Source organism: Gallus gallus, chromosome 25 (assembly GCF_016699485.2).
Source record: "Gallus gallus isolate bGalGal1 chromosome 25, bGalGal1.mat.broiler.GRCg7b, whole genome shotgun sequence".
Lineage (NCBI taxonomy): Eukaryota > Metazoa > Chordata > Aves > Galliformes > Phasianidae > Gallus > Gallus gallus.
Window position 1 is genome coordinate 2,833,341 of NC_052556.1, and position 16,625 is coordinate 2,849,965.

Here is a 16,625-nt window from a genome sequence, read left to right on the forward strand (position 1 = left end):
GGTGCTTAAAACTGGGAGAGAGGGTCCGGAGGAGGGGCTGTGGTCGTGGGGAGGGACCTACGGGTCAAGACCCCGGGCCTGAGGGCAGCAGAGGGCCCTCAGGGTGGGCTCCGGTGAGGAGGAGGTCGACGGGGGTCTTATGGCCTCCCATAGGCTTATCGGGACAACCTGCGTCCAACCCACGACGTCCGACAGCCCCGTCACGGCACCCCGCGGGTCCCTCCCGCTCCCGATATTACCCCACCCGACCGTTCCGACCCGCAGCACCCCGGAAGACGCCGTTCCCTTCAGCACGCCTTTATTCCCAGCCGTGACAGCGGAGGGGGGCTCGGAGCCGACGGCCCCACGCAGGACGAGGCCGAGCCTCCCCAGAGCCTCCGGAGGGCGGCGCAGCACCCACGGGTGCCCCCTGCGTTGGGCGGGGGGAGCGGGGCTCAGCGGGGGGCGGGGGATTCCGGCTCGGGGGCGAAGAGCTCGCGGTACAGAGGGGGGAAGGCGGCGAGCGGCGCGGCGGGGCGCAGCCGGCGGAAGGTCTGCAGCTGCTCCACGTGCTGGGAGCACAGCGCCCGCAGGCGGCCCAGCGGCGGCAGCTGTGGGGGGGAGACGGTGTGTGGGACACCGGGGACGCCCCCACAGCGCCACGGGTGTGACGGCGCCCAACCGCGGCAGCCCAGTGGCCCTGACACGCCAATCGCGCTCCGTGTCCCGTGGCACCCCGGTGGTCACGGCACACCCATGGCACCCCGTGTCCCGTAGCACCCCAACATCACCTCAGTCACCGTGGAAACCCACTCCTCACAAAACCCCATATCCCAAGCATTCCGTGCCTCCCGTCCCGCAGCGCCCCAATGGCACTCCTATGGCCCCACAACCTCTGGCGCCCACCTTCCAAGGCACCCCAACAACCACGACACACCCATGGCACTCCACATTCCATGGCACCCCGTGACACCCACCACCCCATGGCACCCCACAGTACCCCACGCCCTGTGCCCCCCCGTGTCCCCACCCTGGCCAGCAGCCCCTCACGCTGCGTCCTGCGCAGCAGCAGCCGGAAGGCCACCTCCAGGCGTCCCTGCAGCCGGGCCACCTTCCCTGGGTCCTGCAGCAACGGGCGGGCTGAGGACAGAGACCGCACATGAGGTTGGGGTGGGATGGGGATGGGGACAGAATGGAGACACAGACAGGATGAAGCTGGGGATAGGGATGGGTATGGCCAGGACAGGGTGGGGACGGGGGCAGCCAAGGATGGGGACAAGGACAGGATGAGGTTGGTGCAGGGCTGGTGACAGGGACACAGATGGGAACAGAACTAGGACCGTGACCATGGGATGGACATGGCAGTGGGGACAACAGGACAGGAAAGGGGGCCGCCATGGGGACGGGACACGGGGCTGCCAATGGTGACGTTCACCAGACGGCACCGGAGATGGTGCACGACGGGAACGCTCAACCCCACCACCCAGCACCCACTCTGGGATAGAACTTGGGCCATTTGGGCACACCCCGAGGGGGGCGCGCGGGGACAAGGGCTGGTACTCACTAGCATTGACGAGCACGATGGCACTGAAAAGGGCCACCTCCCCCTCTGAGAAGCGCAGAGCACAGAGGTTCTGTGCAAAGTCGAAGATGGAACCGATGAGCTCGGGGCAGCCTGCGGGAACCCCCGTTAGCAGTCCCATAACAACACGTCCCCGCATCCCCAGCGCCCCCGGCGTCCCAAGCCCTACCCAGCGACCTGAAGAGCTCAGCGCCAGCGTACTTGCCCTCGAAGAAGACGGTCCGGTTGTCAGGGTTGAAGGCCCGGCACATGCGCACCAGCACCACCTCCATGGCGCCTGCCACCGCCACCGGGATGGGGACAGCGACGGTGGCACCGGGACGGACAGGGACGGGCCCCGCAGTGCAGCTCGGGGCTGAGCTTGTGTCCCCGTGGCATCGGCCCTTGGGGACTGCCACCTCCCCAGCCAGGACCCCAGGGGGCTGTCACCTCCCAAATGGGCATCTTTGGGACTGCCACCTCCCCGGGAGGACCCTCGGCACTGCCACCTCGCCGACGGGGTCAGAGTGGTCCTTGGGGACTGCCACTTCCCCAGGGGAACCAGAGCACCCCGTAGGGGCTGCCACCTCCCACTGGGACTGGAGCACCCCATCGCCGTGGGGCTGGGGACAGGGGGGCAGGGACAGGGGATAACGACAGGGCACAGCCCCGTACCCGCCTTGAGGAGGACGATCTGGTCGTTCTGGCAGAGCTCCATGAAGCCGCGCAGCCGCTTGGCAAACTCCACCACGCGCTGGATGGCCTCGGTGAGCCGGCAGGCGCAGCGCTGCCACATCTCCTCCGGCGGCTGCAGCACCCGTGGCCACATCCCCAGTGGGGTCAGAGCGGTCCCTGGGGGCTGTCAGCTCCCCATGGGGCTCAGAGCGGCCCGCAGGGATTGTCACTTCCCCGCTGGGACCCCTGGCACTGTCATGCATCCTTAACGGGACTCCTGGGGACTGCCACCTCTCCAGCCCCACCCCTGGCACTGTCACCCCCCGGTGGGGACCCGCGATGCTCCGCTCACCTTTTTCTGGAAGGCGCAGACCTCCTCCCGGCTGAAGGTTTCCCCGCGGCGCAGCTGCAGCTCCTCGGCACGGAGCTGGCACGTCTCACGGTGCGATGCCAGCACGCTCTGTGTGAGCAGCTCTGGGGGACATCATGGGGACATGGGGACAAAGGAGGGCCGAGGACGTGGTCCCCAAGGTGCCAGGTCCCACTGCCGGCTGCGAATGGAGCCGGGTCCCACCAGGATGCGGCACCCATGGGTGACGGAGCCAGACCCCATTACTGCTGAGCACCCATGGGTGATGGATCCTGGTCCTGAACCCACGGAGCACCCGCAGGTGACACAGGTGAGGTTCCCCCACCCCCCGGCACCCCTGGGTGACGCTCGCAGCCCTGTGCCACCACCGCTCACCAATCTCCAATGCGGGTGACTCCAGGATGCTCCCAGCCTCGGGGTGGGGGCGCACACCAGGACCGTCCTCATCTCCATTCTGCGTGGCCATCTCCCTCCGCTCACCCTCCGCTGTGACACCGGGGCACCCCGGGGTGCCGGGGGGCAGTGGGAGGCCCTGGCAGCCCGGCAGCCCTATGGTGAAGCTGGGGGTGCCTTGGGCTGCCCGCTCCCGCTCCCAGTCCTGGTCCCGGTCCCGGTCCCGTTGCTGCTGCTCCAGTTGCTGCTGCACCTCCGCATGCAGCCGGTCCCGCTGCTTCTTGGACATGCGGCCAAACTTGACAGCTGTGGGGCAGGCGCACACGCGTGTTCAGCCATGTTCACGCATGTGTATGGGTGTGTGTGTGTGCCCGCCTCAGGACACACGTGTGGCTTTCAGGCCGAGCATCACTGGGCGTCCCCAAAGGGGTCGTGGAGCCCCCAGAGATGGGGGCACCGGCACCTAGAGTTACTGTGGGGGTGTCCAGGGATATGGGGGCACCCAGTGGCAGGGGGACCCATTAGCGAGGGCTGCATGCAGTGATATTGAGGGGCACTCAGTGATGGGGGGGCATCCCGTAATATGGGAGTGCACCTACAGATGGGGGGGGGGGGGGTGGGAACCCGGTGATGAGGGGTGCACCCAGTAAGGTGTGGGGGGTACACCCAGTGATATGGGGGGGCTCCCAGTGACGGGGAGACGATCCCAGTGATATAGGGGGTGCAGCCACCGATAAGGAGGGATGCATCCATTGACACTACAGGTATACACCCAGCAATGGGAGACGGCGGGGACGATCCCAGTGGTATGGGGGGGGAGGGGGGCACGGACCGTCGCGGGACATGCCGAGGCGGAGGCACTTCTGCAGGCGGCAGTGCTGGCAGCGGTTGCGGCTGGCGCGGTCGATGGGGCAGTTCTGCTGGCGGCTGCAGGCGTAGCTCAGGCTGCTCTGTTGGCTGCGCCGGAAAAACCCCTACCAGCAGGGGGGGCGAATTGGGGTCACCCACCTGAGACCCCCCCAACCCCAATTACCAACTCCCCCCCTCCCCCCCCCCAGCTCTTCCCCCCAGCGCTCACCTTGCAGCCCTCACAGGTGATGACACCGTAGTGGATCCCCGAGGATTTGTCCCCGCAGATCTTGCAGGGGATCGCCTCGATGTGGGCTGAGGGAGGGGGGTTTGGGGGTCAGCTCCTCTGGGATCCCCCAGCTGCTATGGGCTCACAGGGCCCCTGCAGAGTCTCCTGGCCCCAGAATGTCCCTACGGGATCTCATGACCCCTATGGGCTCGCAGGGCCCCTCTGGAATCTTGCAGGGCCCTTATAGGATCCCACATCCCCCGTGGCCTCACGTGTCCCCACAGCTCACGTGTAACCCTCCTAGTTCCTGTGTCCCCTCACACGTCACCTGCGGGGACCGCACGGACCACGCGTGATGCCCACGATGTCACACGGACTGCGGGACGTCACGTGTCCCACGTGTCACCACAGGACCTCACGTGTCACCTGCGGGCCCACCTGCTGCCCAGACAAGCTCTCCAAGACCCTATGGGCCCACACAGTCCCCACAGGTTTGCATGATCCCCATATGAGCTCCACAGTCCCTATAGGATTGCACACTTCCTATAGGCTCACACAACTTCCATAGGCTCACACAGTCCCTATAGGCTCGCACAGTCCCTTATAGGATTGCACGGTCCCTATAGGCTCACACAGTCCTTATATGAGATCCCACCATCCTCACAGGGTCCCACAGTCCCTTATAGGGTCTTACATGGTCTGTTATAGGCTCCCATGGTCTTAAAGAACCCCACGGTCCTTATAGACTCATGCAGTCCTTATGGGGTTGCCTAGTCCCTATAAGGTCACACAGTCCCTATAGGCTCTCACGGTCCCTATAGGTTCACATTCCCTCGTGTGCTCACGTGTCCCCACACTGCCTCACGTGTCACCCCTGGGCTCACGTGTCACCGTTACCTACAGCTCCTGTGCCCCCATGGCCCCAAAAGTTCCCGAGGGCTTCACATCCCCCCCCCCCCCCCGTGTCCCCCACCCCTGTGGGGTCACTGTCCCCACGTCCTCGTGTCCCCATAGGGCCTCACAGGGCGTTGGGGTCTGGGGGGGCGCGGTGACGGCAGCGCCGAAACCACAGCGAACGGCGGTAAAGCCACAACTGGGACACAGCCCTGGGGGGGGGGCAGGAAGGGACCGGCACAGGGAGGGGACACCCGGCGGGTGGGGGGCTGGGGGGGGACAGCGGGGTGGGGGCCATGAGGAGGAGGATGACACCAGGGAAGGGACAGTGGGGAGGGGGCAATGTAGAGCGGAATAACAGGGAACAGCGGGGTGAGGGTAGCGAGGTGGGGGCAATGGGGAGAGGGACGCTCGGGGAGGGGGCAGCGGGGAGGGGGGACAACATTTGGGTTGGAGGCGCCCAGGGATGAGGACAGAGGGGTGGGGGACACTGAACGTGGGGTCACTGAAGCACACCGGGGATGGGGACACTGGGAACAGAGGACATGGGGATGGGGGGCAGCTCCAGCCCCGGGGCCATCAGAGTGTCACTGCGTGCCTTGCACGCGCTCTTGCACGCTTGCAGAGGGCTGCGCACACCCACCAGTGCTCGCACAAAGTCGCGCACACTCGTGTAAACTCACACCTCCCGCCCTTGCACGGGGATGTGCGTGCTTGCGTGCATTTGCACACACCGGTGCACACACACGCGTGTGTCCCTGTGCACTCCTGCGCACACCCAGACACACGCGGGGCGATGGGAATGCGGCGTTTGACTCAGCCCAGCATTACTCAACGCGCCGCCGCTGCCGGGAAGCGCCGCTCCGTTTCGGGGCCGTTTTGGGGCCACTCCTGCCGGGAAGCAGCAGTGAGAGGTCGGTGAGGTCTCACCCCACAGGCGGCACCAGCGCTCCCACGGCGCTGCCACGGGGACCCGACAGCCCCTGTGGGCCCCATAGGGATTCCACAGCACCCCGCAGCCCCACGGGGAACCCAACAGAATCCGCTCAGCCCTGTAAGGACCCCACAGCACCTATCAGTCCTGTGGAGACTCAACTGCACCCTGCAGCCCTAAAGGAGCCCAAAAGTACCACACAGCTCTACGGGGACCCCACAGCCCCACAGGAAACTAAACAGCCCCCATCAGTCCTACAGGGACCCCATAGCACCCCACAGCCCTATAGGGACCCAGTAACACCCCATAGCTCCCACAGGAACCCAACAGCATCTGCTCAGCCCGATAGGGACCCCATAGCACCCGTCGGCCCCCATGGAGACCCCATAGAATCCACTCAGCACGGTTAGGACCCCATAGCACTCATGGGGATCTAAAAGTATCCCACAGGAACCCCATAGAATCCACTCAGCCCTACAGGGAACCCCACAGCTCCCATAAGCCCCACAGGCACCCACTGACCTTGCAGTGAAGTGACACCAAAGCCACGCTCCAACCCCGGCACCACAACACCACCCCGCACGTCATGGCAAAACACGGCATGACACGCAACAACATGGCAGGGCACGGCGCGATGCGCCATGAGAGAACATGTCATGACATAAGACAGCACCTCAGGACATGAGACAACATGTCAAGACACGGGACAAGACATCACAGCACGGGACAGCATGCCAGGACAAGGGACGACACGCCATGACACAGGACAACATGTTGTGACATCGACAACATGTTAGGACACGGGATAACACGTCAGGACATGTCAGAACGTGGGACAACATGTCATGACATGTAAAAGCACGAGATGACACATCACAAAATGGGACAACACATCAGGACACGGGATTACATGCCATGCCATGGGACAACACGTCCCAGCACGCCATGATGCAGTGAGGAAGTGGCACCACAGGACCCCCTGCTCCCACCACGTCATGGATCGGACCGCAGTGTCCCCACTGTGGTGGCACCATCACCACCACCGGTGACAGCGCTGACAGTGGGGTCCTCTCTGAGACACAGCGTGGGGGCGGCTGCGGTGTGGGAGCCCCGGCATGGGGCCACCCGTGGGGACACAGGGACAGCAATGGGGACAGGAGGATATGCGGACATGGGGACATTAGTGGGGATAACGGGACAGGGGGCATGGGGACACGGGGGGATACGGAGACATTAGTGGGGATGGGGACATGGGGATGTAGGGACAGGGGGACATCAATGGGACATGGGGGTAATGTGGACATCATGGGGACATGGGGACAGCGATGGGGACATGGGGACATGGGGACGAGGGCACCCGAATGCCAACGGAGTGGGGACGGCGGTGGTGACAGTGACACAGCACAGAGACAGACGGCGGCTGCTGCGTGGTGCCACCTGCGTGTCCCCATCCCCGCCACCTGCGCCGGCCCCGACCACATCTGAGGGCCCCAGAGCTGTGCGGGGGCACCGCGGGGGGCAGAGAGGGCCGGGGGGGGGGGGGGGAGAGCAGAGACAGGGTGCACCACCAGCCTTGCACACGCACGTGCCGTGCACAGTGCTGTGCACTTGTGCACACTGCACAGAGCACAGTGTGCCATGCGCCTTGCACACCCAGAGCTGTCGGATCGCACCCACACAGATTTGTGCTCACCGACACACACTGCTTGCACACCTGCGTGGCCCCTTGCACACTCCCACACTTGCACACATACGCACACAGCCCAAATGTTGTACACTCAATCTGCGCACATGCACAGCAGCCATACACTGCACACTCATTCTCACTCCTGCAGGACTGGACGCACACACCTCTATGCTCAGCAGCACCAACTGCTTGCACACTTACACATTTACACACACACCAGCATGCTCCCACACTTGCAGAGACACACACGTGGCACACTCACACTGTGCACATGCACATCAGCCACATTTTGCACGATCATCCTTACTCCTGTAAGCCTGCACACACACACCTCCACTCTCCTGATCCACCGCTGCTTGTACACTTGCATAAACCCTTGCACACTCCCACACACAGATGCTCTCCCCACCTTACACACTCACAGTGTACACACATAGCAGCTGCACATTGCACACTCACGCTCACTCCTGCAGGACAGCACGTACACACCTCTGTGCTCACCAGCAGCCGCTGCTTGCTCACTTGCACAAATCCTTGCACACTCCCACACTTGCATAGATGGGTGTACTCCCCACATGTTGCACACTCAGACCATGTACACCTGCAGCAGCTGCACCTTGCACACTCACCCTCAGTCCTGCAGGACTGCACACACCCCCTGCTTGCACTTACACCAGTGCACACTTGCACATACACTCACACACCCCTTGCACACTCCTGCCCATCCAATGCATGCTCCCACCCACCACGTGTCCCACCCTGCCCATTTGCACTCCCTCTCCCCCACCTAGCAAGCTCCTTGCGTGCCCACAGCCCCTTGCACACCCCCCCCCACCCCTTGCACACCCCCTCCCCTTGCATGCCTGCCCCGTACCTCGCATGGCGGTCTGTGGGGTGCGGCGGTGCGGCCGGGCGTTATAAGGGCGCGGGGCCCCCCCGGCATCCTGCCCCCCCCCCCTCCCCCCGGCATCCTGCCCCCCCCGGCCCCACGCACTGGAAATTTCCGACTTTCCACGGCGACACGTGGGGGGGGGGGGGAACTGAGGCACGGAACTGGGGGGGGGAGGTGGAGTGACCCCCCCCTCCCGTGTGACCCCGCTGACCCCACGATGCCCCCCTGCTGACTCCACGGTGTCATGGGGTGGGGCCTGCAGGCCTTGGAGGTAAGGGGTCACCAAGCTGTCGGGGGCTATGTGGGAGGCTATGGGGCAGAGCTATGGGGGGGGATGGGATCCATGGGGGGGTGGTGGCAGAAGGGGGGTTGGACCCCCACATGTGGGCTCTGCAGTCCCCCAGTGTGCGGGGGTGGGGGCACCAATGGGACCCACAGCCTCCCCAGTGCCTGTGGGGCGGCTATAGGGCTGGCAGTGGGGCAAGCTATAGGGCATAGGGTCAGGTACAGGGCTGGCAATGGGGCCAGCCATGCGGTCAGCTACAGGGAAGCCATGAGGCCATGGGGTCAGTAATGGGGCAACCGTGGGGTTCGCCATGAGGCACAGCCATGGGTGAGCTCCCCCAGGGACCCCAATGGGTGGGATGGGAGGGCACAGCCTTAGGGGTGCCTGTGTGCTGTGTGGTTGTGGCTGTGTCCCCGTATCCTCTTGTTCCCCCCTGTACCCCCATGTCCCATATCCCTGTGTCCCCAGGTCCCCACATCCCCAGGACATGGTCAGATTCGAGGGGGGGGGGGGGGCGGGGGGAGGGAGGGGCGACCCCACCTACCCCATGGCCCCGCCCATCCCATGGCCCCACCCACTCGTCACCCCCCCCCCCCCCCCATTCAGCCACAGCCGTTCCCCCAACTCCGCCCCGTTCCCTTCGCCCCGCCCACACATTCGGACCTCCCCCTCACCGCGTCCCTTCCTGCCGCGCGCGGGGACGGGGCTGGAGCTGGGGACAGAGATGGGACAAAGGCAGAGAGGGTGGTGGGAATGGGGACGGGGATGGGGACAGGGGACTAAAATGGGAATAGGGACAGGGATGGGAATGAGGACGGGGACAGACCCCATGGGGACGCCACCCCCAGGCGCAGCGGAACCCCAAAAAAGCACCACAGGACACCGATGTCACTGCAGTGCCAGGCTCTGATCCCAGGAGGTGACACAGGGACGCCCCGCTGCCACCCCCCTCCAGCGTTACAGCGTCACCACTAGAGAGAGGCGGCCGGGGGGGGCTTGGTGTCCTCCACCTGGATGAAGAGTGCTGGAAGAGAAAGAGCAGTGATGGTGACACCGTGTGACGACGTGGCGGTGGGGTCGCAGTGCCCCCTGCGAAGTGCCACGTGCTGTGGGGAGCCCCCGTGTCACCCAGAGGCACAGTTCTGTGGGATGGTCTCAGTGTCCCCAGCCCCGTCCCCGCAGCACCACATGTCCTCACCGGTGGCCTCGGCGTACAGCGTGTCCCGTTTGGTGTCACGCACGTGGCAGGACAGGAAGATCTTGCGTCCCTCGTGCCGCTCCATGCGGCTGTCGGCCACCACCACGGCACCCACTGGCACGGGGCTGAAGGACAAGGAGGGGACAACGGCGTGGGGCTGGGAACAGAGATGGGGACGGCGGCAGAAAGAGGAGTGGGGTAAGGACAGCCGGGGATGGGGACAAGGACAGGGATGGGGACGGGGATGAGGACAGGGAGGGGGGACAATGACGCAGCATCCCCCGCAGCATGGGGACACTGTGGAGCGATGTCCCCATGCAGTGACACTCACGCCAGGTAGCTGATGCTCAGCTTGGCCGTCATCACCGAGGCTTTGGCCACTGCCAGCGCGCACGTCCCCACTGTGCTGTCAATGAGGGTGGCGATGGCACCACCGTGCGCGAAGCTGTGGGGACACGGTGAGCACACGGGGACAGGGGCGAGGACGGGGATGGGGACGCGGCCTCACCTACCCGTGGTGGCCCTCCAGGTAGGGTCCCAGCTGGCACAGGCACTGCGTGCGATGTCCAGAGGCGTGCAGGAAGATGGCATACTCAAAGCCAGCGCCCTCCTCATCCACGCTGCGCAGGAACAGCCGCGGCCCCGGCCTCGTCACCACCCCCACCGCCATCTGCACCACCTCTGCCAACGGGACACGGTGTTGGTGACGCAATGTGGGTGACGCGGTGGGGGTAACACAGCGTTGGTGACACAATGTGGACGATGCAGTGCGGGTAACGCAGTGTCAGTGACGTGGCATGGGTGACGCGGTGTGGCTGACACTGCATTGGTGACGCAGCGACACCACGACAGTGTCATGGTGTTGGTGACACTGTGGTTGACACAGTGCGGGTGACACTGCGTTGGTGGCAGTGTGGGTGACGTTGTCAGCGTCACAGTGTTGGTGACATTGCTGTTGGCGTGGTGCGGGTGACACCACGTTGGTGACACGGTGTCGGTGCCACTGCATCGATGACACAGCGCTGACGACATGGCGCGGGTGACACAGCACAAAGGACAATCGTGGTCACCTGGGAGGTAGTCGAGGCCACGGCGGTAGGAGGGGATGCGGCGCCAGGAGCCGTCGGCAGCGCGGCGCAGCAGACGCTGGAACTGCTCACACATGGCCGCGCTCCACCCGGTGTTGGGGACAGCCAAGTCCTGCGGGGACACCGAGCACAGCGCCTGCGGGGACACACAGCAGCACACAGGGGATGGGGTCAGCGGGGCGGTGGGGACACAGTCGGTCGTGGCGGTGGGATGTGGGGCTGCGGTGGCACCATGTGGTGTGGGGACAGGGACAGCGGTGGTGACACCGGGGCTTTGGTGGCGCAGCTGTGGGACACTGTCACCACTGGGGACATTTAGGGTTTGGATCACCGGTCCCAGCCCTCTCTGTCCCCTCCCACCCCTGCCTCCCATCAGCGGCCCTCTTGTGTCACCAGGTTCCCAGGGCTGGGACATTTATGCCATGTCACCCCCACATGTCACAACACCCGCAGCGTGCCTGGGCCTGTCACCGCCCTGGAGTGCCCTGTGTCCTCGTGTCCCCACCCCCTACCCCCATGTCACTGCCCCATGTCCCTCTGTCTCCTCCCCTCGTCCCCATGTCATCAGCCAATGTCCTCATGTCACCAAGCAATATCCCCGTGTCACCGCCCCGTGTCCCCATGTCACTGCCTGGCATCTCCGTGTTGCCTCCTGATGTCCTCATGTCCCGCCCCACGCTGTCCCCGTGTCACTGCTCCATGTCCCCACGCGCTCACCCCATGTCCCCGCGTCCCCGCTCCGTGTCCCCGTTTCCCCACCCGATGTCCCCCCGTGCCGCTGCCCGACGCCACCGCCGTCTGTCCCCGCGTCCCTCTGATGTCCCCCCGCCCCGCACTCACCGTGGGGGGGGCGCGGCCCAACCCGTGGGCCACCGCCGCGCGCGCCCCCGCCCCGCAGCTCCGCCACATGGCGCGAGGTGACGTCACCGAGATGACGCAACTCCCGCGACGACGTCACTCCGGCGCTGACGTCACTCCGCCCCCGCGTGACCCCGCTCCTCGCCGCTGTCGCGCCGCGATGACGTCACGACGACGCGCCGGGCCCCGAGGTCGGAGATCTCCGCGCGCCGCTGCGCCCCCCGGCGCCCCCCGCCCCGCCCCGCCCCTACCGCGGTGCTGCGAACCGCGACGCCGTCACAGCGCTGGAGGCGCCCGCGGGCGGCGGTGGGGGCGGAGCCGCCGTTAGGCCGCTTCCGGGGAGCGCGGGGTTCGGCCCCGCCCCGCAGGGCGCGCGGGGACCCTCAGGGCCCCGTAGGGCCCCACAGAACCCCGTAGGGCCCCGCAGAGCCTCCGTGGAGCACCGTACAGCCCCGCACGGCACCGAACTCTATGAGACGCCACGGAGCCCCGTTCAGCCCCGCGCTGCCCCCAGGGCCCCCGATGGGCTCCTTTACACCGCCCTGTGCCACCCTACACATCCCCTACGGAACGCTGCAGATCCCCATACAGCCCCACACCTCCCTATAAACCACTGCACGGGCCCACGCCGCCCTGTACCGCCGCGCAGTCCTTACGGAGACTCGCGCAGCCTCCATACAGCGCCATACTGCCCCCAAGCGGCCCCTGTAGGCTCCTCAGGTGAGCCTGCGTTGATGGGGACGTGGAGATGGGAACCCCACGGGGAGGATATGGGGACGGGGACCTCGCAGCGACAGGGATGGGGGGACTGGGACACAAAGATGGGCACCCCAGAACGATGGGGACAAGAATGAGAGGACTGCACGGTGATGGGGACCGCAGGGACATGGAAACAGGGATCCCATAATGATGGAAGCACAAAGGTGTGGACATGGGGTGATGGGGACCCCACAGGGACGGGGATATGGGGCTGGGAGCCCCACAGTGAAAGGGCTTTAGGGATGAGAACCCCGTGGTGATGGGGACTTGGTGCTGATAGGGATATGGGGATGGGAACCCCCTAGTGATGAGGACCTGAGGGGACCCACCCCAAGGCAGAGGCCACAGCAGAGTCATATAAAACACTTTATTGGGGCTGTGGGGCCTTCTCTCACTTCCGCCCCTTCTGCTTCATGTGCACCACGAAGTAGTCATTGCAGGCGATGGTCAGTCCAGCCACCAGTGAGAAGAAGCTCTGGAAGCCCACTTTGCCATCCCGGCACTGGTCCAGGTCCTTCATGATCTTATCCAGCGCCATAGGGTCGCGCTGGTTCTGGGGGCAGAAGCAGGTCAGTGCCTCACGGTGTGCTTATAGGGCAGCGGGGTAGGTGTGACCCCGCTGTGCCCCCCCCCCACCCCACCCCCCTCCAGGTTTTATGACCATGGGGTAGGTGTGACCCTGTTCTGTCCCCTACCACCTCAAGGAATCCAGCAGTTATAGGGCTGTGGGGTGGGTGTGACCCCACAGTCCAACCCCTCACCTCCAGGAATCCGGGGAACTCCTTCTCCATCAGCGCACGCAGGTCCTCCTTGCTCAGGTAGTTCTTGTCACCCGCGTATTTGTGGAAGGTGAACATCAGCGTCTCCATGGCGTGCTCCATCTGGGACGGCATGGTGGCGGCTGTGGGGTCTGTGGGGTCAGAATGGCTTAGTGGGGTCCGTGGGGGCTACCGGGGTCCTGTGAGGTCAGAGGATCTCAGTGGGGTCTGTGGGGTCAGAAGGGTACAGTGGGACCTATGTGAGTCAGTGAGGCCTGTGGGGTCAAAAGGTGTGTGAGGTCCAGTGGGATCAGAGGGGTCCAGTGGGGTCTGCAGAGTTGGAAGGGTGCAGTGGGGTCTCTGGGTCTCATTGGAGTCTGTTTAGTGGGGTCTATGGGGCTGGAAGAGCTCCGTGGGGCCTGCAGGTCTATGTGGGGTGCATGGGGTTCGGGGGGACGCAGGGTCAGAGGGGATTTGTGGGGCTCCTGAGCGTCTCTGTGGGGCGTGAGGCTCTGGAGGGTCTCTGTGGGGTGTGTGGGGCTCAGCACCCGCCCCGCGCCCTCTGTCCCATCGCGGTGACTCAGCTCCGGGCAACGGCCGCGAGGCGGGGCCGGGGCGGAGCGCGATGTGCTGCGGTGTCCCTCCTCTGACCCCCCCCCCACCCCACCCCGCCCCCGCCCCGCCCCGCCCCGCCCCGGTCTTCCCTATGGGACACCCTCGGGACCCCCCCGCCCTGGGCACACTGAGTCATGGTGCCTCCTCCCAGGGTGGGGCCCCTCCTGGATTCCCCACAACCGTGGGGAGGGGGGCACATCCCAAAGCTGCTCCCCCCTATGCCCCCCCGACTCCATTTCAGGAAGGGAGACTCCACCCTGGGGGTGAGGCATTGGGGTGTCCCTCCGGCTCAGCTTTGGTGCTTTGGGGAGGGGGGGGAACACAGTTTAATTTTGGGGACCACTCCTCTGTGCGTGCAAAGGGGAAAATAATGGGGGGAGAGAAAAGGGGAAAAATGGGGAGGGGGTCCCAGCCCAAGGGGAAAATAATGGGGGAGTCCCACCCTTTGCATCGAACTCCCTTCCCCCCCCCCCCCCCCCAAAAAAAAAAAGCTGCAGCATCTCGGGGGGGATCCTAAAGTTTATGGGGTGATGGAAGAGCGTATGGGGGGGAGGCAAACTTGATGAGGCGATGTGCGGGGCATGAAGAGCCCTCAGAGTTTATGGAGTGAAGGGCGAGGGAATGAGGGGGACCCCAAACTTTATGGGGTGATGGGGGGCGGGGGAGGGAGAGAGCCGGGCCTTTCTAAGAGGGGGTGCAGGATGGGACCCCCCGCTGTCTGGATGGAGATTATGATGGAGTAGGGTTACTCCTATGGAGGGGGCGGGATGGGGGTATCCTCTATGAATGGGGGTCCTCTCTAAATGTGTAGGGAGGTCCTCTATAAGAGGGGGTCCTCACCCAAGGTGGGTCAATGCCTTGGGGGTCTGGGTTCCAAGGGAGGGGGGCCCAAATGAGGTGGGGGTCCTATGGGGAGGCGCACTGGGGGATGTAGGGCCAGGGAGACCCCGTCGGTCCGGGGGGGGGGGTGTCGGTACTCACCGCGCGGCGCAGATCGGGGCACTGCGGAGTGGTGGCACCGCCCGGGATAGGCACGGAGGGGGCGGGACAGCCCCGGGGGGGGGGACCCGGGGGGGGCCCGGGGCTGACTCAGTCACACCCGCCCGCAGCGCTCCGCCTTAACCCCTTCCTGCCCGGCCCCCCCAGTGTGTCACTTGAACGCACGTCGCTCCTCATGGCAGTCCTGGGGATGGGAACAGCACTGGGGAAGGGGACACCTCTGGACAGAACTATCCTTGGGGACAAGGCCACCTTTGGGTACAGGGCCATCCCCAGGGTTAGGGCCACACTTAGGGGCCCAGCTCAGGGATGTGGCCCTAACCCTGGGGACAGGGCCACACGTGGAGACAGGACCACCTCAGAGGCTGTGGCCACTCTTGGGGAGAGAGCCATCCTTTGGGTCAAAGACACCTTTGGGGACAGGAACGTACTTAGGGACATGGCTTTCTTTGGGGACATGGCCACCCTTTTTGGGGACAGAGCTACACTTGGAGACGTGGCTGTCTCTGGGGACTCGGCCACACTTGTGTGCAGAGCCATCTTTGAGGACAGGACCACACCTGGGGACAGGGTCACCTGTAGGGACAGTCACGCACAGGGACAGGGCTGCACAGGGGAACATGGCTCTCTTTGGGGCAGGGCCACCCCTGGGGACAGTGACACCACTGAGAACAGTGCCAATCTCTTTGGGGACAGCTTCTTTCCCCAGTGAGGCTGCACGTGCCCTTCGTTACCGCTAATTGCACCTGGTGCCTGGCAGCACCCAGCAGGCACTCTGCCATCAGCTGCCCACGCAGCGCGTGGGGCAATTAGAAGAGCTAATTACTGGGGGGTTGCCCTAACCCCCCCCAATAAATAAGGCCCTGAAGTGAGATGGGGCCCCTGTGGTGCCCTCCCAGTTCTCAGCCCCCACCCTACCCCCAGGGCCACCCCTTGCCTATCCCCTACCCCAAATGGTCCCCCATTTCCCACATCTCACCCCCATACCCCAAAGGCCTCCCCCAAAACTAAGACTCTCCCCTCCCGTTACCCCCGTGATCCCCTCCTATCCCTTCGCTGTCCCCTCTCTGTTCCTCCGTCCCCACTCAAGATGGCGGCGCCTCCTCACACCCCCTTCTGCCCTCACCCAATATGGCGGCAGCACCACAATGCTCTGAAATAGCGATGAAGTCAACGCCCCGTGCTCCGGATGTGCCCGCCCGCTTGCCCTCATCCAATATGGCTCCGCGTTGCCCGTCTGTCCCTATGGGCCTGAAGGCAGCGAGATGAGCGTGGCCCGGATGTGGGCGGGGATTGAGGAGGGAGGGGAGACAGGGATGTGACGTCGCGCCGGAAGTGACGTCGCTCCGTCAGCCGCCTGCAAGCGGGGAGAGGAGCGGACGGAGCCAACATGGCGGCGCCGAGCGAGGCCCGGCCGTGAGGGGAGGGAGCGCGGGGCTGGGCATGGCGGGGGCGGCCTAGGGGGAGCCTCGGCGTTACCTGGGCCGCCTCTCCGCTCAGCACAGCCCTGTTGCGGTGGGAGGCAGCGCTCGAGAAGCGTCGGCCGGGTGCCCGGGGGATGGGGGCCTAACGGGGCCCGGCCCTCGGAGCTGCGTCGTGAG

At 65.1% G+C, this 16,625-nt stretch overlaps 3 protein-coding genes across 7 annotated transcripts; all 3 read right to left on the reverse strand.

The window, feature by feature from the left end:
- Positions 1–281: 281 nt before the first annotated feature.
- On the reverse strand, positions 282–8,484 carry LOC121107540 (RAR related orphan receptor C). Its single transcript, XM_040652430.2, has 10 exons — positions 8,446–8,484; positions 4,057–4,142; positions 3,811–3,952; positions 2,961–3,284; positions 2,568–2,689; positions 2,216–2,348; positions 1,731–1,838; positions 1,544–1,654; positions 1,010–1,119; positions 282–590 (listed from the first exon to the last, which is right to left on the reverse strand). The coding sequence occupies exons 1-10, from the start codon at positions 8,450–8,452 to the stop codon at positions 435–437; spliced, it is 1,299 nt and encodes a 432-aa protein (XP_040508364.2). The 5' UTR covers positions 8,453–8,484; the 3' UTR covers positions 282–434.
- A 1,153-nt stretch (positions 8,485–9,637) lies between these two features.
- LOC121107543 (acyl-coenzyme A thioesterase THEM4-like) lies at positions 9,638–12,581 on the reverse strand. Of its 3 annotated transcripts, none has more exons than XM_046904061.1 (6): positions 12,550–12,581; positions 11,018–11,147; positions 10,460–10,628; positions 10,279–10,392; positions 9,948–10,072; positions 9,638–9,773 (listed from the first exon to the last, which is right to left on the reverse strand). In XM_046904061.1, exons 1-6 carry the CDS (start codon positions 12,568–12,570, stop codon positions 9,721–9,723), a joined length of 612 nt encoding a protein of 203 aa, XP_046760017.1. In that variant the 5' UTR covers positions 12,571–12,581; the 3' UTR covers positions 9,638–9,720. The 3 variants fall into 3 exon arrangements, with proteins under 3 accessions (XP_046760017.1, XP_040508377.1, XP_040508378.1); XM_040652443.2 differs by lacking the exon at positions 12,550–12,581 and adding an exon at positions 11,876–12,179 and having other exon boundaries at positions 11,018–11,171; XM_040652444.2 differs by lacking the exons at positions 10,279–10,392; positions 12,550–12,581 and adding an exon at positions 11,876–12,179 and having other exon boundaries at positions 11,018–11,171.
- A 424-nt stretch (positions 12,582–13,005) lies between these two features.
- On the reverse strand, positions 13,006–15,069 carry LOC121107546 (S100 calcium binding protein A10). Of its 3 annotated transcripts, none has more exons than XM_040652448.2 (3): positions 15,007–15,069; positions 13,414–13,562; positions 13,006–13,205 (listed from the first exon to the last, which is right to left on the reverse strand). In XM_040652448.2, the coding sequence occupies exons 2-3, from the start codon at positions 13,543–13,545 to the stop codon at positions 13,044–13,046; spliced, it is 294 nt and encodes a 97-aa protein (XP_040508382.1). In that variant the 5' UTR covers positions 13,546–13,562; positions 15,007–15,069; the 3' UTR covers positions 13,006–13,043. The 3 variants fall into 3 exon arrangements, with proteins under 3 accessions (XP_040508382.1, XP_046760021.1, XP_040508383.1); XM_046904065.1 differs by having other exon boundaries at positions 13,414–13,610; XM_040652449.2 differs by having other exon boundaries at positions 13,414–13,638.
- Positions 15,070–16,625: the final 1,556 nt, after the last annotated feature.

Bases quoted from the DNA above. Each gene is read 5' to 3' on its own strand.
- LOC121107540 (XM_040652430.2), bottom strand. The intron at 2,690-2,960 runs GTGAGCGGTGGT...GATGTCCCCCAG, and splicing joins GTCACCCGCATTGGAGATTG to AGCTGCTCACACAGAGCGTG. The intron at 591-1,009 runs GTGGGGACACGG...TCCCCCCCACAG, and splicing joins GTGAGGGGCTGCTGGCCAGG to CTGCCGCCGCTGGGCCGCCT.
- LOC121107543 (XM_040652443.2), bottom strand. From the start codon at position 11,944: ATGTGGCGGAGCTGCGGGGCGGGGGCGCGCGCGGCGGTGGCCCACGGG. The intron at 10,393-10,459 runs GTAGGTGAGGCC...GTGTCCCCACAG, and splicing joins TACCTGGAGGGCCACCACGG to CTTCGCGCACGGTGGTGCCA. The intron at 10,073-10,278 runs GTGAGTGTCACT...CTTGTCCTTCAG, and splicing joins CTGAGCATCAGCTACCTGGC to CCCCGTGCCAGTGGGTGCCG.
- LOC121107546 (XM_040652448.2), bottom strand. From the start codon at position 13,545: ATGCCGTCCCAGATGGAGCACGCCATGGAGACGCTGATGTTCACCTTC. The intron at 13,206-13,413 runs GTGAGGGGTTGG...TTCTGCCCCCAG, and splicing joins AGTTCCCCGGATTCCTGGAG to AACCAGCGCGACCCTATGGC.